The sequence below is a fragment of the Pelmatolapia mariae genome, linkage group LG12 (assembly GCF_036321145.2).
Source record: "Pelmatolapia mariae isolate MD_Pm_ZW linkage group LG12, Pm_UMD_F_2, whole genome shotgun sequence".
Classification (NCBI taxonomy): Eukaryota; Metazoa; Chordata; class Actinopteri; order Cichliformes; family Cichlidae; genus Pelmatolapia; species Pelmatolapia mariae.
In genome coordinates, this window is record NC_086237.1 from 18013158 (window position 1) to 18039717 (window position 26560).

The 26560-nt window shown below is 38.5% G+C and overlaps 2 protein-coding genes across 3 annotated transcripts; both read right to left on the reverse strand.

The window, feature by feature from the left end:
- Positions 1–4456: 4456 nt before the first annotated feature.
- Positions 4457–26505, reverse strand: got1l1 (glutamic-oxaloacetic transaminase 1 like 1). 2 transcript variants are annotated; one of them, XM_063489437.1, is made up of 9 exons: positions 26109–26505; positions 13224–13581; positions 11282–11463; positions 10936–11059; positions 8944–9161; positions 8678–8789; positions 7325–7490; positions 6999–7141; positions 4457–6481 (listed from the first exon to the last, which is right to left on the reverse strand). In XM_063489437.1, exons 2-9 carry the CDS (start codon positions 13396–13398, stop codon positions 6342–6344), a joined length of 1260 nt encoding a protein of 419 aa, XP_063345507.1. In that variant the 5' UTR covers positions 13399–13581; positions 26109–26505; the 3' UTR covers positions 4457–6341. The 2 variants fall into 2 exon arrangements, with proteins under 2 accessions (XP_063345507.1, XP_063345506.1); XM_063489436.1 differs by having other exon boundaries at positions 8678–8828.
- adrb3a (adrenoceptor beta 3a) lies at positions 16138–26115 on the reverse strand. Its single transcript, XM_063489435.1, has 2 exons — positions 24628–26115; positions 16138–17173 (listed from the first exon to the last, which is right to left on the reverse strand). Exons 1-2 carry the CDS (start codon positions 25920–25922, stop codon positions 17146–17148), a joined length of 1323 nt encoding a protein of 440 aa, XP_063345505.1. The 5' UTR covers positions 25923–26115; the 3' UTR covers positions 16138–17145.
- Positions 26506–26560: the final 55 nt, after the last annotated feature.

Genomic DNA, 26560 nt, shown 5'->3' on the forward strand with positions numbered 1-26560 from the left:
GCAAGCAGGCTGCATGATGAGTGTTTTTTTTACTGATAGACTCACTGATGCAGACACAATGAGGCTTTTACAGATCAGGTCACAACTAAACAGTAACACATGAGTCGGTGCTCAGTGATGATGTTTTTTAATTTACTCCAGCCCGTTGAGTGTTTTAGAGCGACAGTGTTAAAATATTTCTGATAACCTGCTAAAAACCTCCAGTTCACCTTTACAAATATCATCGACTGACATTTCCTGATTTTGAAAAGCACCCAAATTAGAAAATAATAAATATATAATGAACTGAAGAGTACCAAAATTGAAAATAAGCAAAAAGAGCAGGAAGGAAAACTAGAACAAGATGCATGACAAAACTAAACTTTAAAAAAAAAAAAGTAGCAAACTATAACTAACCTCCCGTACATGAAAGCAGAGATAGAGGAACAAGAGCACAGAAGGCACAAAAAAATGAAGATGCTGAAAGCACTAAGAACACAACAAAACGAGCAAAACAACAGGACCATGACCAAAGTTAAATACTATTATTTGGACACTGGAGGTGTTAACAAATGCTTTTTCAGATAAATGATCAGGCTGTAATTAGTAGTTACGCACTAATATGCATTAGTATGCACAGCAATTGAGTTTCAAACAACTCCTCAGCAAAATCAGGAGACTGATCTGGATCTTTGTTTTTATCACCAACTTTTTTGACTCTTTGGAGTCACCTGTCTTTAAACAGGCCATACCCCCATCATTACATCTAAAAAAAATGATGTCAACTAATGCCAAGATTTTAAATGCTCACAATCTGCAGTTCGTGGCTGTATTCACAATTTTTACTGTCGGGGACAATCACACATTTCAGATAATTTCTGTGTGATTCATTCTCCACTTGAAATTATTATTATTACTGCCTGACAGTTTGACAGTAACTGTCAGGCAGTTGTGTTTCAATTGTGTTTTGCTCTGGTTTTGTTTGATTTTGTTCATACCATTTGTTCAGTGTTCATGGGTCATAACTGATCAGTGATCATCCGTACGTACACATTCAAGTGGACCTGAAGACCAGGTCAGCTAAACACCTGAAATTATATAACCTGGAGGTCATGAAAGACTCTCCTGGGTCTGCTCAGTGATGACTTAAAGTTACTACCAATACAAAAGTCCAAGACTTTTCTATTTGACATGATTATCTTCACCAGATAATGGCAATTTTCTCTGTTTTATGTCTCACCCAGAGAAACCCACAAGGATAATAATCAGCGTGATGTGGACAGCTCAGTAATCAGGCTTATCCTGGAACAGTATTGTTTGATAATACATATCAGGCCATAATGAGTTCCTTGTGTAATACAAATGAACTGCACACGTCTATAAAACAAAGCACAAACAGTGTAAGAGGGATTTACAGCTGTATTTTTATATATAAATCTCCACCGTGACTCTGAATTGGATAAGGAAAAGATGGATGGTTGGATGAATCTGCATTTATAAATCACTTTGCAAACCCTTCATAAAGGTTGTCTTTCTATAAAGAAGCACCAATTAATGTTTTTTACTCTCTTAGACAAAAGGTACGGCTGTCCAGAATTTGATCAGTTTTAGAACAAACAATTAATAAATCCTGAAGTTCCACCTGTTATAAACTTGAGTGATTTCTATTAAAAATTAGATGGAAGGAAGAAATACCTTCTTCTGTTTACTCTGTGCAACTGTCAGATTTACAGTAATGCTCTTTATTCATGATTGTCTGGATAACTGCAAGCATACTATAACGATGCCTGTAACCTATTACTGACAAAAACCTGAAACCCCTGATAGGAGTAAATATCTGCAACACTGTGTACATGCAAAAATGGTCAGATACAAATCAAAGAGGTCTAGATAGGATTTAATGGCTCAGACTCTGCGGTGGTGGTGCATGTTGATTATCCTCGCTGTTCTCTCAGGGTCACTGAAATGAAAAGAGCTAGCACACTGCCTCCATTAAATACCTTGTTGTAACCTGTTACTCAGAACTGAACAACACGCACAGACAATAATGGCATATCTCACAAATGAAAATAGGGCCCCTGAGGATATAAAGTTAGTTGGATAAAAGCCATGTGTTTTCCTAAAAAAAAGAGAAAAGAAAGGGAAAAAAAGACATGTTTTTCATAACCAAAGAAGAAAATAACACTCATTTCTGAGTGGAAATGTTTCTTAATTGAAGAAAAAGGAGATGCTTAAAAAAAAATCGAACCATGCCAAGTAGAGGACACGAATGATCCAACATAAACACAGACACAATACAGAAAAATTCTCTTACCTGTAGCATTGAGAAAAGTAGTTTGATATTTTACATTTCAATTTCACAAATGACAACAGCGCTCCTCAGAACGCAACGTTAGTTGGATAAAAGCTCCTCATTTGTCTAATCTTATCTTTCTTGTTGGCAGTCGGATATGAATTCAGTTCCTAATCGTGCAGTCGTGTCCTGAGAGCAGTGGCAAAAGATCCTTTAAGGTTGTTTATGGAAATATGGTGCACAATGGTACATCAGAACCTATTGATTGAAGTGCAGATGCTTGTCACAGCAGTCAGGGTTGTTCAGCCTTGGTGAATAATAAGCATGTTTATCAGCACAATTCAGAGTATTTTGTCTGACTGATGTTCACAGTAGCTGCAGTGAATTCACGAAACTGGAGTGCTTTCAGTAAATATGAAAGGTTAACCGTTAATCCACAAGCTCTCAATTAAGCCCTGCTGAGTGACTGGTGATCATATTATAAAACATAGTGTTGTTACTTACAGCATAAATTAAGCCACCGTAAAACATTGTACCATGTATTTTATAAAACTAGAGTTTATAGATAAGTTAAAAGACCTTAAAAGAGATCTTAATTGTCCTTGATGAAAAAAAGTAACCAAAAATGTATGTTTGGGTGAAAAAAAGTGTTACAACAATTCAACTGTAAGTCACATATGATACCAAAATTATGGTCTTACAGCATAAGAATTAATTAATTGATTAGAATTATAGAAGCACTTTAATGTTGTCGGGAAAACACTTCTGTGCTAACACAATAATAATTTCATTTTTAAGGATATGATAACATAATGAATGCCCATCTTGAAAATTTAGGTCTATGGATGTGACATTATGACAGTTCGGGGATTTAGTGGGATATAGACACCCACCACTACACAAGCTTGAAGTTCATAAATAATAAATATTCATAATTACCATTATGTTTAGTACCACTGTTGATACCGACAACTATAATGTAGCGAATGTTGCAAGACCATCTAGAAGTTATTGTCTATGGACTAAGTCTACATTGGAATTTGGGATCCTGGACAGATAAAAGTACAATCTCCAGTTATTTGTAAATAAAAAATGCCCTGGGGGAGAAGAAAAAAGGAAGAAGGAAAAAACAAATTTGGTAAAACAGGGAGGGGAGGGTGTCAGGGAAGTTTCAAGCTGACTTAATTATTCACAAGGGGTCAAGCCTGCAGGTTGTTGCATGTTGCTGCGTGTTTGATTTGGCAGATTTACTTTATATCAGATGCTCTTCCTGACACAGACCTGAAGGGATTTATGTGTCACCCAAGGCTTCAACTGGAGATCTTTCACTTGTGAATGTTTAAACCCTAGCTCCAGCTCCCATGTTGCAGTATGATAAATATTTGTAAAATATCCTACCTTTTTATGCAGATGATACACAGTTATTATTTTCCTCTGATGATCAAAACCCCTGTTCACAAATTAATAAGCAGCATTGACTGACTGCTGGATATCTAGAAGCCTTTTAGAACTGGACAGAGACAAGGACATAGTCCAAAAAGTCTGCAAAAGTAAATTTGTTCATACTTACTATTCCTTCATCTGAAAACAGTGAATAAGGCAGGAAGCCTGGCATTTTGTTTGGCAAATTAATAAAGTCAACAAGCAAAGTAATCCTGTCCTTAGACAGCACAGTTTCTCATCTGCAATTAATATATGTATCCATCCTTCACATTATTGCCATCTTGTGGCCATGCTGTCGCTGAAAGCTGTGCTTGTTTCAATCTCACAGAAAACTGCAGCTATTTTGAGGGCGTGGCCATGTCCTGTTAACTAGTGGTGTGCGATACTGCATATTTTGGTATTGATCCGATACCAAGTAAATACGGGTCAGTATCGCTGATACTGATACTTTTCAATAAATAAGCTGGATGCGTCATTGAACTGCTAAATCTCAATTCATTTTCATGACCTTAAGTGTTTTTTGTGATGTTTCCTTTTTCAATATTAGCATTATTATTACTACGGCTGGCAGCGGGAGAGCTGCAGCCGTTGAATGCGGTGTTACAGCAACTGTGTGATTATTGTAAGAATAAATGATGCTGCGAAGCATGAAAATGCCATCGGGTCTGCCGTGGTGGTTTACAGTTATCAATTTTTTATTTATTTATTTTTTTAGAAAAATCTTTAAATAAAACACAGTAAACTAATTAAAACAAACAAGTACTGTTGAGAAACCATAATACAAAAATTATAATTAAAATTCTCAACAACAAAAACAACTGGTGAAAATATAATTAATATGTAAACAACTTAACAACCCCCAAAGCGTCTAAATCACGTCACGTGACGGCACAACATCTAAACACAGGGAGGGGGGGGGGGGGGGGCAAAGTGCGCCTAAACTGCAGGTCTGTGAATGTAAATTAATGGGAGAGCAGCATGTGAGGCAAGCTGCTGCCGGTCTGCTTTCACTGCTCTGAGATCAGTTACAATCTACGCTTCATACAGAAACACAGCTAGCATTAGCAAGTAAAACATCTTCAGTGATTCAGCATCGTTAGCTCTTGCTAACCACCTTGGCCAACATGTGTGTTGTAGATGGATCCTTTTCAGTCTAATAAAACAAGCAAGTCTGAACTTTTTCAGAATACCAGAGTGCTTATAGTCACTTCACTGCCACCCCCCCAAAGTACATCTGTAACTTACTCAGTGTCTATAATCCAGTTAGACCTCTCAGGTCATCAGATGCACATCTTTTAACTATCTCAGAATTAGATCTCAGTGTGCTGAGGATGCTTAAAGTTGCTGTGTTCCTGTTCTTTGGAATGAGCTGTCTGCTGATCTGAGGTCAATGACAACTGTCTCACAGGTCTACATTTAATAACTGTGTGAGCATTGATTTGTATTTCTCTGTAACATTTTATTTTTATTGCCTTTACGTCACTGTAGACCTACGCAGGTTTTTAAGTGTACATGTAAAAACCTTTTAAACGTACATAAATAAAAGTGACACTGACATTGACGCTACACTATGGAGCCACTACTAAACGAAAAAACCCCATAATGATGACAAAAATGATCACCAGACTTTGTGTGATCTATTCTGTGGATTCACCCATTCAAGCACAGAAACATACAAAACCTGCTCAAACTAACGATACCTATATCTATAATGGGGTTGTGTAAATTTTACCTCTTGGCCACATGTGATATGTATGCCTCAAATGGTGATGATGAGTTTCTGAGTGACTTAATTTATCAAAGAGTGCATTTTATCAGAAGTAAATCGATATATTTCATATTACCTGACTTATGATAATCGTAATTCACATTTACCTTTGTCATGCAACTGTTAAGTAAGTAAGTAAGTACGGGAATATTAGCCAAACTGTATGAGTATGAGCTCCTAATATGTGTGAGAACATTTTTTTAAAATTATGATGGGGCACCATTAGGGTCCGAGGTTAGCAGTACATTGACTTTGAGGGTTAACAAAAATTTTATTTATCAATAATATTAGGTAAACACTTCATATCCAGACACTTTCATAATCAGGTTCAGTTGAGAAGGCTATAAATCTAATATTTTTTCATTAAAGATGAACTGCTGCCAGCTGTCAGCCAGTAATTATGATTGAACTAAAGGCAAAAAGCTACCCTAGAAGTCCAAAACACACAAAGTCTGTCTAGCAGCTCTCGGTGACTAACTCTTTTTTATTTGTTTACGAATCTATTTTTTACTGAGGTGTAGAAACTATTTCTGCAAACATCTTCCATAAAAAGGAAAAAAAGTAGTTTGTTTTCTACACTACCTTCTGTTCACATTCCACATATGTAAAGTGAGAATATATAAATATACACCTCAATCAACTCTTAATGTAAACAGACTGAACAGGAAAATCACTCCACAGCTTACAGCAGATCTCCTGATATGGCTGACCCAACAGAGCACTGGAAACATAAACATCCCTTTTTTAAGTAACATCATAATTACTCTTAACTTAAAAAGGAACATTTTAATGAAACACTTGAAAGGTCCAAACTCATTGTGAAGCCCACAGATTTTGGATGCTGATAAAGCTGCGTGGTCAGAGTGAAGATGTCAGAGCCAAATGGATGGACTCGGCTATATAGTCCAGGTTGCGGCAGTTGATTGCGCTCACGTTTAGACATCCGCCGGGGAGCAGGTACACCCGTCTCCTGTTTGACAGAAATTCTACTTGCTCACCTAAAAACGCCAAAAAACAGTCACAAAAAAGCAAAATCATGAAAGCTCATCAGCGTATCAACCTATGTTATCGTCATGTGAAGAAAATCTCTGTTTAAAACATAAATGCTACATAAAATATATCTTCAGCAGTTCATTTTTCAAGTTATATTTTTTGACCAAAAGTAAAATCACAAACAGCAATGCAATGTACACTGATCAGGGTTATGGCCTCCGTATAAGCCATATGTGTGCATAATGTGTGCAATATGTCCGATTGAATAAGGGCATCAGACACTGGTAAACTTTATGAATACATTAGAAAATTGTGTTGCAAATGCCAATTAGCTGTTTCAAAGGATCTTCCAGAGAATCGTGGCAAAGCAAGAGCTGAGAAAACGAATTATGAACATCAGACAGAATTTTATGTTGTGCTTGTTCGAGGCTGATGCAGTGAATCATTTGTCCTTCTAGATTGTGAGAAACATAATTCTAAAAAAAGAGAGGGGGGGCTGAAACAGTGCTTTTCAGTTCTTACCATTTAACCCTGTGCAGCAAAAGAGTCCACCTTGTTGAGTCAGATGGTCCCAGCGACCAGGAGTTCCCAAAAGCCTCAGCTTTTCTCTTAAAATGGCTCTGATCAGCATACACCTTTCAACAATGTGCTTAACCTCTCCCTGCCTGGGGAACACAGTGAGAAAAATATATATATAATTCAATATCTGCACACTATGAAAAATGAGGGTGGGAAGGGGCGTGTGTTCATCACATCAAGAGACACACAACACATGTACTGATAAAACAGCAACAGCTAATGTCCGGGCCAAATTCTTCAAATGCCAGATCATTTGCAGCATGTCTCACCACTCAACAAGATGGGCCGAGTTACTGAGCACTGTGGTGACAACATGCGCTCCTCCTACGGATGGCCTGGCCCACAGTGATCTCACTATTTTGTCAGCCTGAGACCGCACAGGCAGCAGGACGGAGTTCTGCTTTAAGACACACAGGAGGTGTCCAACAGCTTCACCTGGTGAAGGAAACAATATGAGCTCAGCGTGAAGAAATCTACAGAATGTCCCAGCAGCAGTGAAGTAACGTTATACTCTGCTGAAAAGAAATGCTTTGCATCAGTAGACACCACAAGCCTGTCATGTTTTTCCATTTTTTCTGGTAAATATTCACTGGGTCACAAATGAAAGATTGCAAAGATGCTTTTAGATGCACATGAAGCAGGTTTAGTTGCCACTTTTTTGATTCTTTCTAACTTGTGATTAAAAGATGAGCGTAGAAAAACAGCACATTTCATTTTCGACATTTCATCCCAGAGCCAATTACGAAGATCAGAGGAGCCCTTTCTAAAAACATGAGCTCCCCTGGAAACATGATTTGCAAAAGACTCTAATGAGGACATATGCATTTTTATTTTTCACAGGTACTTTCAGCTGCTCCCTTATTTCCCGAGGGGTCGCCGCAGCGGATGGATCCGCAAGTTTGATTTAGCACAGATTTGAAACCGGATGCAACCCTCCCATTTATCTGAGCGTGGGACCGGCACAAGGAGTACACTAGCTTGTGACCCCCTGAGGCTGTTTTGTTTTCTCCTCCCTCCTTCACATGTAAGCAAATGTGTTAACCTCTGCAACACAGAGCTGCATTTTTATGTTTTAGTCAAATTATATTAAAACCAGAAATAAAGTTTAATGTTGCAAACAAGCACCAACTCTCTCCAAGTGTGAAGGCTGCAAGTGCAACAACAGCAATTTTTTCCCTTTTTTTGTTTCTTATTTATTCATATTCTTACTCACTTCTTCAACTCACACAACACAGAGAGGGTGCTCTTCTGACAGGTTAGGTGAAGAAAAAGTCAGGGACTGCAGCAACAATCCACAGTCCCTGGAGCACACTGGATAAATTTGATCTCATGCATAGTACTGTTTTATGCACTCAGCATAGTAAAGCTTGGCCTTTAAATATTTTTCCTCTCTATGGCTACTGAAGTCTGCCTTTTTCTGATGACGATTATGGTTCAAAGATAAGTAAAGAGCTGCTCTTGTCAATTACCTTGAGTCGGTTCATTCAGAAAAGAAAGAGTTCAAACTGACTTGCATCAGCTCCAGGCGGCGCAGTTGTTTTCTCACTGCAGAGTGCAGTGTTCGTTTGTGCAATAAGCACATTTTGATAGGTGTGGCCCCTTCAGTGCACATACATTCTCACCATATAGTCCAAAGCAATGGGAAAACGACTGAGCGCAGAGAAGCTCCATTCCCAGCGAGGCACAGTGCTGCACAGGCCAAGCATCACGCTCCATGTCTCCACAGCAGAGTGCCTGTGTAGGCAGCAAGAGGAAGGGGAAAAGTCTATGCCTCTGTTGAAAAACAGTGCCAGGAGAGCAAATTAAATTAAGTATGAGTGAAAAGCTGCTTGTCTGATAAAAATAATTTCAGCTTCTGTCAGAGAGCATAAATGCACAAGTTAGTTACCGTAATGAGCCGTGTAATCACAGCCCATTGACTCTGAGAGAGGTCTGCTCCGGTCGGGTAGTGGGCAGACGCTGACAGAACAACAACACTATGCTCAGGAGCACTCTCCAAATCCTCCAGAAGCCTCTCCAAACAAATGCCCCGCTGCTTGTCATCCCAGTAATAATACTCACGGATCTCTTGGATCCCTGCTGCCTGGAAGATACCAGTCAATGAGTCTGCAGGGAGGATCAAGACAAAACATTATATTGGCTTATTAGATATATTAAAGCAGTACAAACCCCTGAAGATCAATGACACTTTCGTCCGCAACATGTACAGTCACAAGAAAAGTATGTGAACCAGGATTTATGAATTAATTACTCAAAAAATATGGTCTGATCTTCATCTAAGTAATAACTAGTGACCGATGGAGCCTAACTTAATTAGTGTAATACAAGGCAAGCAGTTTCATATCTTTCTTAAACACAATGAGCAATCACTCACAGCTCAGACTGAAAAAAGTAAGGCTCGGTTCAGTAACTCGTAGACTCTCTTATGGCAACAAAAGTCGGGGGTTTGCTGTAGAGGAATTTGGAACCAATTATCCTTACAAAAAGGTTTCAGGCCATGACACAGCATTTAAGTTGAATGAATTTTATGTCTTTGATTTATGCGTCTGCTTTCAATCATTCATTTAATCATTCCATTAAAGCTTACATTTTCATTTCTACTTATGTAACAAAATTACATGGAAAACAATCAAATAATTTAAAGTCAGCATTTTGGGAAGAAGTGTTTTATGAGTCTATGCTTAACGGCTGGGATGAGGTTTTGGTGTTGGTGTTTTTCTCCAAAAACAGCATTGTGTATTTTGGCTCATCTGTCCATTGAACATTGACAAAAGTGTTGTGGATCACCTCGGACGACTGTTGTTTTTATGTTAACACCATTATTATTCACTATTTTTCTTATTTTTCACACTTGAATAAAGATAAGTCACACAGCTCTATGCAGGCATTTTCTGTGACAAATATTTATCTAATGATGTGGAATCCTTGACATTTTGTCTCCTTTATATATTCATTTTCAAAATCTTGTGTTGCTATGGACACAGCGCTGATTGTTTACAAATCATACTCTTTTGTAATTATTGGTGTGCATATGACTCATCTTCTAGTAATGCAGAGCGACATAAATACAACATAGGTTAGAGGAGCCAACATAAATCTTCTAACTGCTCTGAACACTCAGCTTCCAGCAGTTAGTATATATATATATTTTTTTTTTTTTTAAATTTGGTTTGACATGTACAAGGACAATGAAGGGCTATTCTACTATTCTATTCTATTCTAATAGCAACATCAGGAAAGAGGAACTGAAAAAGAAGCTCGAGAAATACCAAGGGCTGAGAGAAGAGCTCAAAAAATGTGGGAAGGTGAAGGCAACAGTGGTCCCAGTGGCAATCGGAGCACTTGGTGCAATGACCCCAGAGCTGGGCGAGTGACTCCAGCAGATCTCAGTAACAACACACTTGATCTGTCCAGAAGAACGCAGTGCTATCAACAGATACTGCGCAGAACCGTCAAGCTTCCAAGCCTCTGGTAGAGGACCCGAGCTTGAAGTATAAAGACTGTCTGCAAGGCTAGAGGGAATTGTTATGTGTGTGTGTGTGTGTGTGTATGTGTGTGTGTGTATATATATATATATATATATATATATATACCTATATCAATTGTTATGTGTAGGCATGTGTTTGTAGTTTTATATTTGTATGATGTGAGCACAACAGCTGCACCCATTTTAAAGGGAAACAAGGAGAGCAGCTAAAATGGCTTATTTCAGACATATATAATAAACACTCAGGGCCAGAATAAGATACATAAGATTTGTTTTGAACTGTGTATTATGCAAGGCAACTCTAGAAGAGTCCAAAAATACAATTATGTAACTGGAAATGAGCATAATTGGTCCACTTTAAATGCTGTTCAGTGGACGCTTATTTTTATTTACCATCACAAGGGGAAGAGAGGTAAACCGGGCCACACCAGTCAGCACTGAGATCATACCAGCACCTCAAGAGTTCAGCTCCAAGACGAACAGCAGCAGTAAAACCAGGAGTCTGGACACCTAACACCTGCAGCGAAAGCCAGGAAACACCAAGAGCAGAGTTTTTGATATAAATGATATTTACTTGCTTATCTCCTATTGATTTATTCTGCAGTTACTTATAGTAATTGCAAATAACATCTTTCCGAGTAATGACGGTGCTGACTGACTGCATGATCAGTCCCAGTTTTTGTTTTTGTGCAAAATGAGGTTCAAATGAGTTGAGCTATCTGCGTGTAGCTGACATTACCCGGTTCTCCACTATAGCCCTAGAATGCTTCCCAAGGGCTACTTCTGTGGCTTTCCTGGTGAATTCTCTCAGTCCAAGAGAAGAGGGATACTCAGGATGAAGAGTCGGATCAGTGCTCAACTGCTGCTTTATTTTTCCAACCAGACGCAATTCAAAGGGCTTTCCCTCCTCACTGTAATACTCTGCAAAAACAATGTATTGCAAAGAACAGGATATATTTAATCTGACAAAAAAATACAACGCACCCTCAGAGCCTCCGCCTAAAAACTGAAATTAAAATCCCTTTAATAACTGTGTTGCCTTCTAACAAGTGGCAACAAAGAGTTAAAATGTTTAAACAAGTGCAGTAGTATCTTAAGGTACAGATCATTTACTTGCAACATGCTCACGTAATTGTGGCCTTAGCAGCTATTGCACTGTATGTGTCAGCAAAGGCTGAGAAAATTAGGTACAAAGCGAGGCAAGGACTGAGTTTCTAGCAGCTATTTCAAGAAGGCTCACGCAGAGCTTCAGCTGCTCTCTATTAGGCTCCAAGTAGCTGATTAAAGTGGGAGCAAACGCAACCTCCAGGCTTTAAAAAGCCCCTTCAAACACCCACTGGTACAATCTCATGAATGCTTCCTGTTTTTAGTATGGACACAAAATATAAATGTTGAACGCCATGACTGGCAATTAATGATTTTACTGAAAATCTTAATGTAGTGCTCACCGGGCATTCTATAAAGACATGAGTATACAGTGTCTGATGCACTGAATATCTTCTTCGGTGTATCTTATTACACTGAATAAGATATTGACTGGTGACCGGCGCACCAGTCCTCTGCTCAGATTAGAATCTGAGGAAGCCACACACTGTATATAGCAGTCTTTTTCTTTCTGCTCACATATTGCCTGCCATAATGTGGCTCACATATTTCCAGCTACATTGCAGAACTGTAGAGGCACATTACATTATATTTGCAATAAAGCAAGCCTGTAACAAAAAACAAAACAAGAACAACAAAAATAATAATAATAATCTTAAAAGCATGTCACTATTAGGGGATATAACTGTAACACAGTTCTGTGATCACACTTACTCTGCACATGCTGCACATGGATTCTCTGTCTCTGCCTGTGCAAGATGTTCGCAGTTACTTTACTTCTGCAGAAACATGCAGGTTTTATCCCTACCTGTTAAAATTTAACACGGACAACATATGCTAATATAGGTGCTGCAAACTAGAAAAGGACAACATGGATAACATATCAGGGCCATATTGCAAAAGGCAGAATTGCTTGTCTGCGTGTATTTATGAGACACTATACTGGTGGCACGTTGATGTATTTCACTAAATTCACATTTAAAAATCAAACTGCACTTTGTGGATAAAAGTTATATATCTAAGTTTATTTTATTAAAAAGTAAGTATAAGTAAGTAAATATGTCATACAATGTCTGCATCTTTGATCTTCACATCTGTTAATAACTGTTGTCTATATTAATGTAAGTTTGGTAAGTTTGGATCTAACTCATGAAATCATCAGTGCATTTGAGTAAAGTGTACTTTTGTAGTTAATGTAGTTACCCCTAGAATAGTGGTTTAAAAAGACCTGCGATATTTTTCGGGGGGGGAGTAGAGATTACTAACTACATAGAGATAACATAAGCATGTTTTTAAAATTTAATTACAATTAAATTTGAAGTTGCACAATTTCTGTGATGACTTTGAACATTGTTTCTGTTTGAGTTATATATATATATGTATATATATATATATATATATATATATATATATATATATATATATATATATATATATATATATATATATATATATGTAAGGCGACTAATGTATTTTAAGTAGTTATGAAGGAAAATGTTAACAAGTCCACCCTCTCTCTCGCTCTCGTGTTTTTCTGTTAAAATAATAAAATAAAGCCACAACGTGATAAGACTCACCTCTGCCTGCCAGATCAACTTTCCTGGCCTGGGTATCTCTGGCGAAGGCGGATAACAACCTTGTTTCGGGACTCACTGCTGCGTTGAGCGTATTGGTAAACACTGGGCGATGACCTCCTGGGTCTCCATTTTGGCTGACCCCTTTTTCATCAGGGCTGCTGCCGGGTCGGCTCATCTTGGAGGCGGTCAGACAAATCAGACCGGGAGCTGCGAACCTTTTGTTTGGGCACTGTTGCCAAGCTACAGCACATATTTGGATTCTGTGGCCCAGGCAACGGGGATGGATGAGTTTGTCGCTCCCTAATGTGTGGCTCCGGTGAGTTTACTTTTGCCGTGACGGTAAGCCATCAAAGCCACACTGGAAAAAGAAAGGATGAGCTATTATCAGTGAAGACCCAGATGCATCTTTAGCTTCTAACACGGACAATACGCTAGTCTAAAGCTCAGCCTCCTGTCCTTATTAAGGCTTGTTTGGGAGCTTGGCCTGTAGCCGCCATAAATTAGCCCTATTGCAATACACACAAAAAAAAAACGAAGAAGAAAACAAGAGGCCTTGCTCATTAATTGTACAACAGTGTTTTGGGTCATATATATCTGCAGATGAGGCTATTTCCTGCATCCATGGCTTCCACTCATCCATTTCTTTTATGTTTACTCAAATGCATTCATTTTATGACATTTATCCCACTATCATTTTCACAGATCAGACTAGTCTTTATGGTGGCGTTCATCTGAATACATAAGAAATTGAAGTTCCATGTACCATTTTCCTCCTTGGAAACCAACTGAAATCCAGCGTGCAGTGTAAAGCTCTTCAGGCTATTACTGTGCTCCTGCATAATACTGCTGGGAAATAGTGGTTTCCTTCCAGGCAGCGAACTAAGGAAAGAAAGCCATTTCCAGGGGATAAAGAGGTAGCAGCGAATATTGCATTAAATGAAATTGCAGAATCAAAGTAAACATCTGATGGAGGTGATAAGTGAGCCTGGCTTTGTAGTTCACTTTATGAAGCTGGAAATCGCAGATAACTGCACTAGATGGCAGTAGATGGCCAAATCAGCCATCAACTCTTGTCAACTGGTTGACTTGGAGTTAGAGATGCTCTTGTCCAGCCTGTCCAGTCCTGGTTCTTATAGATTACATGACAACAACTTTTGTTTTTTTCCAGGAAAGAAATAGAAAAAGATTCCAAACATGTAAGCTTTAGGTGGGGAATTGGATTCTGGTCTGTTCACACAACTGTTAAATATTTTTACCCTTGCCCCTTTTTTAAAAAACTAATTTTTCTTTGTGTGGTTCTCACACAAAACACATCGGTACAGTCATTTTATCCCAGGGATTGACAACAAAAATTCTACCTTTGACTTTGTCATTTGCTGGATATTTGAGCCTCCGGGTTTTATTGTTGAAGTTGGAATATTTCTGTGAAGTCAAATTGTTTCTGAATGCAGAGTTGGCCCCTGAAGCGAAAACAAATGCACAGATAAAAGAAAGAAAATGTGACAGAGAAAGACATTTAGAAAGAAAAAAATGTCGACACTGTTGACTCTGACTCTGGGAAAAATACCTGGATTCTTAAATCTACTCCTGTCAAGAGGCTGTTAGTGAGAAAGACGACGACACGTTAGATGAAGCTCAGTTTGTGCCTTGGTCACGCTCCCACGTTGTCAGGAAGAGTTCACGATAGTTTATTAAATTAAAGATGCAGCTGACACAATTAGATTTAAGAAACCTTATCTGGTGACTGTTGATGTCCAAGTTTAGTGTCAAAGGTTTTTATTTTGTTTTGTTTTTTCATTTATCTGAAGCAGGTTCTTAAAAATATCCTGAAGAAAACTGAGCTACACGTCTCAGACACTGGCTGTGGACTTGCATGTGTAATTGAGAGTGAAAGTCATTTAAACTTCCAAGCAGATCCAAGAGTGCCTCAGTCACATTTAATAGTAAAAGCAGAAGAAAAAAGAGGATTTTACTGAAATCATTTTCTTATGTAGAATATTTTCCTAATCAGATGTTCCGCCTCTGTTTTTAGTCTTTTTTTGTTTCCTGTACTTGTATCTTATCAAACCCTCCCAGTCGTACTTTAAGTGGTGGCGTTTCCCTGAAAACTTTAGGATTGATTTCGGTCTGATACCACTCATGGAAAACATTGGAACAGGAATCAGCTGATAGGAATGTGGCTTCAGACAGGGTCATTATTTCCATTCTGAGTTGTTGTGTGGCTTTTTTCTTTTCTCTCTCTGAATGATATTTTTGGTAGTCACACTGCCCGTCTGGCAGGGCTAATGTCAGTTTCGGCTTATTTTCAAATGTCTTACATTCTGCTCTTGGTTTATTTTTAAAGTCCCAAATCTTGTAAATTCCTCTCATAACACGGAGATGTTGCCCGCTCAAACAGTGGCCAAAGCCAGAGATGACAGTGGTTTAGATAGTGGGAGGATTACTTAAAATAACATTTCAATAATGCATTGTTTAGATTTGTGTCTTGAGCTCATATCAACAGTAGTTTTACTTGCTCAGTGTTGTGGAACATGGACTCGTAGAGTGAAGGTCGGGACCCTCAGGGCCTCCCAAGATAAATCCGAGGGCCCATAAGTAGATCAAAGGGTTAGGAAAAGGGGAAAAAATATTCCTGTTGACAAAACTGTTTATTTTTCCTGACTTTTTTTCCTTTTTTTCTTGTGAAAGTACTTAAAGTACTACACTTTCGCATCTACAGCATCCCAAAAAGAACCCCACTTCAAATGAAGCCACCTATGAAGGACAAAAAGAATTAAATCCCTCTTAAGTCATTGTCTGTGACGATTACATACAGCAAAAGTTAATAATTATTATTATTATATTGTTACAGTTATTTGTTGTTTGCTTCCAGAATGGGGAGTTTGCACACACAGCACGCATGAGCAATGTTACACAGTTTTAAAATACTTTATTTTTCAATGCAACAGATGATGTTATGTAAAATCACACCACAAGGTGCCTTATGACAATGAAGTAATACATAATGTGGGCAGAAGGTTTTCTGTGCGTGTGGACATTTCAGGGGACGGTGTTGGGCTTATACTGTGGCCACAAGCCAAAGAAAATAAACTAGCAGCACGGCATGTTGCGAATGCTGCTGTGTTACCTGCAGTTCTTAATACTGTACCTTGTACAAGGACATACCCATAAAAAGATTCTAGACGGCGTGATGTTTGAGGCATCCAGACGTAAGGTTCTGTCATCCATTATTCGTAGCCATGGCACAACTTAACATAGACATGGGCTTTTAAATCCCAGTTTCACTGTTGTGTGCATACAGACTCAAAACAGAAACATTAAGACTTTAAACCGACACAAAAATTGAGTATTTCTATTCATAGTTCTTTGGTTAAGCTGATATTAAACTGAAAGGTTTTTGTGAGGAAAATGTTCCTACAGTGAAGACAGGCTTGCCAGAATGATCGAGTTTGCTACAGATTCAGTGTATCATTACATAACTTACCAGATAATATACTGTACAAAAATCAGTTTAAACGGACATTTTTGAAACCACAAGCAACGTGACACTGTGTCCATGTACTGGAATGCATTTCAGTGTTGATGTCAAACACTGTCAGTCTGGAGCAGAGAGCCTTTTTCCAAACAATACATAGAGGACTCTGGAAGGTTCATCCGTGATGCCACCTAATCTCAGCTGTACGCCAACAAACAAAAAAAACAACAAAAAAAACAGTCACAGTGTTCCCATTCAGACCGAATCATCTGTTTCTCCACAGTCAATCCAGTCATGTCTTTGGGGCTAGCTTCATTCTGCTGTGCTTTTCAGGGTTGGGGATTGAACTTTTCTGTAGCTTTTCTTTGCTGTTTGGTCTCAGACTTTGCAGAAATCACAGTAACAGCTGGAAACGCAGTTCGCTTCAGTAGGTTGACATTTCACTCTTCATCTGTCCTGTTCCTGCAACGTGAATCTGAAAACAGATGGATATATTAGCATCCAGCGTTTCCGTGACAAAATCTGTACCTATTGGTAAAATAGCATCGCATGGCATTTTGTTGTTTTAGGCTGTCTCTTAGTAATGAGAATAAAATGTCTAAATATACCACACCTGGGATTATGTCATTTGCATATTTTCCATTTTCATTTTGTTTGCTTTAAATAGAAGCCTTATCTGTATTGAAAAGTACCTGATATTCGAGACCAGATTACTATCGTGTCGTGAATCGCCTCATATTTTTGACTTGGTGTGCAGCCATGTGTTATGCGACCGTGCAAACTGAGCTTTTCTCTGTGTGTTTCTGTATGACTTGTTGGTTTGTGTTGGTCACGCCCTGCACACCATTTTAGTTTTGATCAGATAAAGAAGGACTTGGAGACAGCAGCCGCTGTTTGTTGTCTTACAGGTTATTTGTAAGTATCTCGGTGTTTTCGTGTTCATTGATATCATCGCTGCACCTCTTCCCTTTTATTTATTTTTTCTTCCTAATTACAGAAAGTTACTGCATAGTTGCCCTCATCATTCTGTCCTTTGTGAAACTTCTTTTCCCTTAAACAAGACAGGAATTCTGATGCTATCACTTCTGCTGTACATGTCTCCACAGGAAGACATAATCTACCTTCCACTGGAAGCTGCACAGAAATGCGAATGCTTATAGGGAAGAAAACAGCTACCATACAGTTTACAATGTGGTTTCATCAGAACTCCTTTCTTACATTATGTACTGCTGGAAAGTGAAATCACTGTTGTCTACTTTGTGTCTTGTGGCTTCAGTGTGCGGTATTTGGGTGGTTTAACCCCTTGAGCCTCAGTTGATTATTTGACACTTGTACATTTAAAAAACATCTGCACTGTAGTCGGCAACAGCTGCAAAACTGTAAAGCCAAGATAAGCAGTCTTGCGCTTTATGGATAAGAGACGCTTAGAAGAATTTTGAATGCAATAGGTCTCCTTTTTCCTTATCACCAGTCCAGAGTGAACTTGAGAAACCTTCATGGTTTGTAAGCTTTTTTTTTTTAGTCTTTATGCATCTTTCCACCTGGAACCTGGTACAGGGGACTTTGGGGTCAAAAGGAGTTAATGGGAAAAAACTCCAAGAATAATAGAGCCAAAGAGCTATACTTAAGTCAGTTATTTTGAATTACAAAACCACAGATATGTGTGCAGATATTCTGTAGCCTCCATTAAAGCTAAAGTAGCCTCTGCTCATCATTAGTTAGGAAAAATCCATTCATCATATCTGACGTGTGTGTTTGCCGAATCTGAACCTGCCTTTATATAGCAGGATGCGATTCACTGTTAAATGCAAATAGAAAGTCCTTAGTTAGTTGTGCAGTTTATGACTTTCAGTTTCTACTAAATGTAACAATGACAGTTTTGTTACAGACTATTTTGTCTTGTTAAAATATTTTACTTAATACTTTGCAGCCAAAGCAAAGAAAAGAAAATCCCTCCATCCATTCTCTCCTGCTTATCCAGTTTAGGGTCGCAGTGGACCAGAGCCTATCCCAGCTACCATAGGGCAAGAGGTGGGGTACAGTCTGGACAGGTCGCCAGCCTTTCACAGGGCAAACACACAGAGACAGACAGCTATTCACACCTATGGGCAATTTGCAATCACCAGTTAACCTCACTAATTCCACGTCATCGGACTGTGGGGGGGAAACCAGAGTTCTCAGAGAGAGGCACACAAACACAGGGAGAACATGCAAACTCCACACAGAAAGGCCCCAGCCTTTCTGTATATATATATATATATATATATATATATATATATACATATACATATATATATATGTATATATATATATATATATATATATATATATATATATATATATATATATATATATATATATATATATATATGTTGTCAAGTATCCCAGATGCCTCCATTTAAAGATCATGTAGCAGTGTTATTGTTTGTGATATCAGCCAGGGTTAAAAGGGAGTATTGGAGGTTTCCCACAGGTCAATACCACCATGTTTTGTGTTTCCCTGCTCCATGCTTCATGCTCTCTTAGGCCTGAGCTTGCTCTAAGCTATCTAAGTGCATATTATGGAACAGACCCGATTAGCAAAGCGCAGGGAGGGCTTTGCATTACAGGGTTCACAGCACCGAAAAAAAAAACAAGCATTTGTGCATGTTGCTCCCGAAGCACCTTCAAAACCCTAAGTGGCTTCAACACGTTCCACTGCAGTCTGTTAATGTGCAACACCATTTTTAGGCCGTTGTAATGTCACATGACACTTGAGTCACCACACATTGGCTGCTCAGAGAGGTAAAAAGCTTGTTTCTAACAGGCTGCAGAGTATGTTGCATTAAACTTCACACTTCGACACACTTAACTACTTAACACAACACAGCCGAAATATGTGTTTACACAGTTTTTAAATTGTCTACAATTACCGCATACTATATTTTACACTAACAACACGTCCATTAATAAAAATCGGGCGCTCTTGGAGAATACAGCATACATGTGTGGGTAATTATATGTACATTTTTAGCTGGCATAACGATACAGTTTGTTCTAGTAAGACACACTTAGTCACTTATAGTAGGAACCTGAAATGTCAGACATATATACAAAATGTCCTTTTAGATTTGCTAAACTCTAAGTTGTTAACTTATATATGTCAGAGATATTTACAAGATCCTGTGGAGCCTCTTGTATGGACTTCAGTAAGTCGGCATTAGTACTGGAAATGGCATTCGTCATCTATGTTCTGTGGAGTTGTTCACAAGTTAAAAATATGAACATATATTCAAATATGCACAGCATAAGTGTAAACACTGCCGGTACTTAAATACTGCCATTAAACTCAGTACAGTCATCTTTTTAGTTGACTTGCTCTACTCCCCATGTTGCCTGCATGCTTGTTTCGTTTAATAATATGCACTTGAGTTTGCTGATTGCGGATAGTTCCTCTCGGCTTAGTGCAAAGGCTTGTGGGACTGTTAATCTTTAATTTCACATCCATCAGCAGTGTTATGACTGTTAGGACTTTGATTGCTGTGTATGTTTGATGTGGTTTCTGATGTTTGCATACCCACTCAGAACATTGTTAAGCTTTAGCTAGGAGACGGGCCGTCGTGACCTAGACTCTTAGTGATTAATGACTTCCACTCGGCGTTCATGTTGAGGGGCAGTTACTATCAAAGCAACACTCCACTACCTCTGCGGAGAATATGGATTTTGAAATGTGACAAAAAATGAAATTATATACAATCAGCTTTCTCTGCTATACTAAAAAAAGTTCATATTCGGTCTTTCACAAATGTATTTTCCTAAGCTTTCCACAGCTCACTCGCTGTGGCATATCTGTTTACATAAGATCAGGTGTTACATCAGGTGTACTACTTGATTTAAGTGTTGTACACTTGTAATATTATCCTAACTTGTGATTAAGTTTACTTATTCCTACTTATTCCACACTTTTTGAGTTTCCTTCCTTTTAAGTGTCTATATTTTCTTGCATCATTTTATTTCATATTTAACCTGATACAGTTTTATTAAATCCAACACCTTTGAGTCTTTAATAAAGATGTGTCAAATATATGGCCTAGGGGGCCAGAATCGGCCCACCAAATGCTCCAATCTAGCCCACAGGACACCTTTTTTAAAAATGTGAAGGAAGACATAGATTTTGGACTTTAACTGTATTTTCAGAAGTTTTACAGCTTTTGCTCCTGACATTCTCATTCATACTACAAAAAAGTAAATGGTGTGTTATTTAAATAAATGTTTAAATAACACAAAGTTTCAGGGGTTTTTTTTACCATCTACAACAGAAATGACTATTTATGTTATGGTGGGTAAACAGTAAAAAGCTAAATAAATAAGATTTAAAAAATGGGGAAAATATTTGTTTTATTATCACAGAAGAGTCTAGAGAGTGAGCCCCCAGAATCTTTTCTGTAATTTTGCACATTTATTTCTTACACCTTAAACCCAAAGAGTCATGCTGACAGATTATTTCTATTGACGACGACAGTATTTATCATGCAGGAAAAAGTGAAACGTGCTGTTTAAATACACTTGATTTTTTCTTATGCCAAGACATCTTAATGATGCAATGTGTAGTTACATTTTTTTACTCGTTCCGCCCAGTTAAGGTCAAAGTGGGCTGCATGTGGCCCACAGTGTAAAATGAGTTCCACATCCCTCCTTTAGTACATCTCTTGAAACTTCATCTGTGTTGCCCGAGCAGTGTGGACTTTTTTAGATGGCAGCACATGGCTTTTGTAAACCTCAGGTATATTAGACCTGCACAGCAGAGCTCTATGTTTCTGAATCAGTCTATCAGTCATCTAACAGACGCCGTAATTTCTGCTCCACATACGTAAAGTATTTTAGTCCACAACCTAGTTGGCTGCTGCTCTTTGAAATCAAATGTTTCACTCTCTGTTAACTTAATTTTAATGTTCTCAGTGATGGATAAACTGTGCTAACAAACTCGCTCTGCTTGTAATACACAGCATTGCCTTTCAGATACACGAAAACTCACCTCTCGTACGCATATTAGGGCTAATGTTAAGAGAAACAAGGCAGATAAAAACAAAGGGAGACACAGAAAAACTAAACCCTTAACCCTTAGTCATGAAGCAAAAGAAAGGGGGTGAAAGCGCTTCTCTGACATTACAGAGAGATGTTTTGAAGAGAATCCTTGCAAAAGTGGTCTTGTCATACGCCACAGCGTTACGTGACAGAAGCTGATGGTTGGTCTGGATGTTGATGAGGGCATCGCTGATATGCCAGCATGTATTTCTATGAAAACAAAGTAACTATTGATAATCTCTGTTCTGTGAAGTACAGCCTAGTAACCATTCATGTCAGTGGTTGGGCTTTGCTTTTTGTCCGCTCTGGGTTACATCAGCTCCTGACTTAACTAACTTTGTTGTCCCAGGGTGAAAAGGAAACATGCTGCTCTACTGCTCTTTTGTATTCTTTGAAATAGATGGAGAAACTGACAGGGAGGTCCACAGTCGCTTATGATGGCGACTGAAGCAACAAATTCGGCAGTGAACAGACTGTATCTGGAACAGTTTGTCATATTCCTTCATTAAAGCGGTCTTTGAGCCTTGGACCTGTCGAAGTCATTCTTGAACGGCTGGTCTCACTTACATTTGTAATCCTGCTGAAAGCGTGCGGTGAGTCTGCTGAGCCTTCCCCTTGGGGTGATTTACTACAGAACACACCAGGCTCCTTTTATGGATGGCTTTTATATGCTGCTAAATGTCTCCTGTTTTGTAGCCCCATTGATTATGTCTGTAAAATTCCACTGAGGGGATGTCATTAAAGGGGAAGAGAAAAATAATTTATAGTGTTCAGGGTAAATATTTAAAATCAGAAGCACGGCCCTTCCATAAAAGTGGATCAGTCATGGGAATTCATATGCGGCATACAGTTGTGCAACTTAGTAAATAAAATTTATCAACATAAAGACATTTTTTTTTCACTGTTTGATCCAATTTGAAGTCATATAAATGCACTATAACCTGAAACACTGCCTTTGTACAAATAAATGTACATGCAAAAGTTAATTCCATTCATGCAAGAGCTCGCAATAAAATGTAGTAATCATAAATACTGGCGACAGCAACTAAACACAGTGATGAGATATTTATAGATCATTGTAGTGCAGGTGTAATTGTGAGTTACGGCCTTTGTCTTGTCTGTCTTAAAGACGGTACAGCACTCAAAATAACTTTATTTCAGCTGTAAATTCACTAAGAAATATTCTGAATATTCACATTTTTGTTTTTTATTCTTTTGTTAAAATGCTAATTGATCAGTTATTTCATAATTCAAATTGATAAAAAAATTTAATTAAATTATGTGAGAGGTATAATTCTTGCATAAACACTACATAGATGATGCCATAACTTATAATTTCGCCTACTATTTTTATCCGTGAAAGACCTGGTTTCAACTCGGGGTTGTGCATTAGGGTAGTAATGAATTGAATATTGGGCTCTCCACCTACACTTAGAGTGTGTTAAGGAGAGCGTTCTCATTGGCTGTCACTCTTGTAAACAGTCTCTCGAGTTTTGAGGGAAGTCTTGTGCATAAGTGATAAAGATTTATCTGCTGCAGGGGTTGTTGGGCTGGGCACACTGAGGCCCACTGACAGGCACACACACTAATATGTGGAAATGTTCTCAAATGTACCATGCAGTTCTCCGAATCAGACTTTTGTGCAACGCCCACTGGGTTTCCAAAGCCTCTTTACACACATTTTTGGCATTACCAAAGTATTTTTAGATGACATTTTTTTTAAATAAAAATGTACAATTATGACACTTTCTAGAAAATACTATTTTAATTAATTCAATAATTGCATTGTTTTTTAATCCCTATGACCTACAAACCTAGTAGCCACACGCGCATACTACCAGGAACTGTGCTGTGCACATCTGTTAGTTATTTTTACCACACTGACATCAGCTGAGTTGAAAGACTGATTATAGGTAGCGTGGCGCAATAAGCAATACAGGTACAGTCCTCAAAGGTTTATTTAATCATGCATGAAAAACAAATATAAAGTTTCACGTGTATGTTTGAACTTTTACAGTAACACTTTAAGAGCCTAACAGCTGCCAATACTTCTGAAATTGTTTATTATTCTGCACTGTTATTCTCAATATATTTTACTTCTGGACTATAGCACAACGGTGTAGTAGAACATGTCTAAATATGGATTTCTGCTTTTATTACATTTCTTTCATTGTCAAACTGCAAAGAAAGAAAATCAAAAAGCATTTTATTTGTGGTCCTGGGATTATTTTAAATGGCTTTAAACTGGGCATATCAACCATAATACAAAAAGAAAAAAAGCGAGAAATTATTTTTAATTACAATATTGTAATTAATGTCATGAAACACAGCCTAAAGGGGAGTTTGGTAGCAAGTGATGAGTGTTTCAAACATTAAGGTATATTTTTAAAATGTCATATTTCATTAATTGTAACACTGTTTTTAATGTATGTAACTGTCACAGTTCCCATTTGCTAGAGATAAATTTTGCCTTTTCATTCAAATTAGTATGATTTTGACTTTCAAATATATATTAATTGAATCTCTGATTTACCTCACTGTCCTTTAAATGCAACAGAGTACCACAAGTGTCACATAAACTAAACTGGAGTTTTATGAATAAGAGAACCTAATTCTATATTGAGGTGATTGCCCCTGTACATGACAGCATTAAATATTGCTAGGTGTTATTGTTCTTTAACTCTGACTTGGGGAGGTAGAATTCTATAAGTATTAGTATATACTTATTACTTAGTATTATATTTAAGTATTATAATATAAGTATTAGTAGTAAACTATATGCCTTTAAGTTCACATATGTGAGCTTTTACCATTGTTTTAAGAAATGACTGCTTTGTGAAATCATAAAAAGATAAATGAACTTACAACATGGTTTCTGGCTCCGAACAGTCACTGTACTGTGTGCAGCCGTTGGACTGTGGAGGACCGGGGGAAGTCTCTTCACTTCTGCTGCTTCCCTGTGTACTGGCCAGGCTGTCACTACCCTCAGTCTTACTGGTTGAAGTCTTCTGAAAAGGGCTAGCTGTGCCTGACTCAGCTTCCCATAGAAAGCAGGGGCAGCGAGTCCGCAGTTCTTTATAAAAAGAATTGATCCACAGAGTGGACATCCATGGGCAGCCCATCAGGTTCTTGAACGCAGTGCGAAACTCTGGAGTCCTGCAGTAGATGATGGGATTGAGGCCAGAGTTGATATAACCAAGCCAGTTTAATAGTCGAAAGAGTTTTTTATCAGGAACTTCTTTGTTAAAAGAATTAATGATATTGGCGACAAAGAAAGGCAGCCAGCAAACAGTGAAGACCCCCATGATGATGCCCAAAGTCTTCAGGGCCTTGTGCTCTTTGACAAGTATTAGCCGTGACGGCCTGCGTTTGGTACTCTTGCTCCTCACTGCACTGTTGCAGTTGCTGGACGATGACGGCATGTTGTTGACGTGGGGGCCAACTTGTGTCTGTGATGTTGGATATTCATTTTGGAAGCGCATCCGACTCTTATCTATTTGCTGGACCTGCCGGGATGCTATTAAATAGACTTTTGCGTAAACAAATATCATTATGAGCAGTGGAATGTAAAAAGAAATTATAGAGGATATTATAGCATAGGTCTTGTTGGTCATAAAGTCACAGCATGCGGGATTTTTATAGCAAGCCTTTGCCAAACGATCATTTTCGTCTCTCCATAACGGAGTCATTATTGGTACAAAGGAAATCAGTGCTGACACAACCCACACTATACAAACTATTATTCTGGCACGCCACTTACTGAGCAGAACTTTGTGTCGTAGCGGTCTGGTAATGGCTATATACCGATCCACTGCTATGACACAAAGTGTCTCACAGCTCGCCGTCACACAGAGGACATCAATAGAAGTCCAAAGGTCACATAATGTTTTAGTAAGTTGCCACTTATCTGTCACCACAACAGTGGCCCCAGGAGGCACGACGAGGACCCCCATGATGAGGTCCGCGCATGCTAGGGACATAATGAAGATGTTTGTCGTCGTTTGAAGCTGCGGAGTTCGTGCTATTGCAATGATGACCAGCAGGTTTCCCACCACTATGATGAGTATGATGAAGACCAGAATAACGATGATCTCTTTTCCCATGGGTGCATATGTGTCGCCTGTCCCGTTCTGTGAGGATGATGTGTTCAAATTGTTCATCTTTGCTTAGTCAGGGAACTTAGTCACAAGAGGTGGAAAGTGTTAGATTTTCACATCAAAGTCAGCACAACTGAGGGACTGTAGGAACCTCTTGCAAGCATCATACATACGATTTTACAAAAATCTGAGGTAGTTTGTCTCACTGAACAGTGTCTTTTCTGTGCAGTTAGTGATCACATTTCACACCTTGCGAGTCTTGTTTGGCAGTGCTCAGAAGGGAGTAGCAGTGGCTCGTCATCACCTCCGAAGATGTTGTTTCTGGAAGTTTGTGCAGGCAACAAAAACACGTTCTCCAGAGAAAAGATGAATCCAAACTGTCCGCAAAGCCAAAACAATACTGGTTCACACCGTTTCAGCCCTTTCATGAATCCAAGGAAAATGTCAAAATATCAAGTAAAAAAATAAAAAGTTTGGGAGAAGAAAAGCCAGCCTTTTCCATTTAAATACGTCCACTGGAATTAGTTTTGTCGCAGGATCATGCATGAGCCTCAGTGCCACACTTGGACTGTTTGGAGATCAAGCAAACAGTGACGCTGTTACAAGAACCACCAGAGTGCACCAGAGCAGCTGGCCGATCTTTCTTTTGGTCTCTCTCTCTCTCTCTCTCTCTCTCCCTCTCAGTGCAGGTTGCCCAAGAT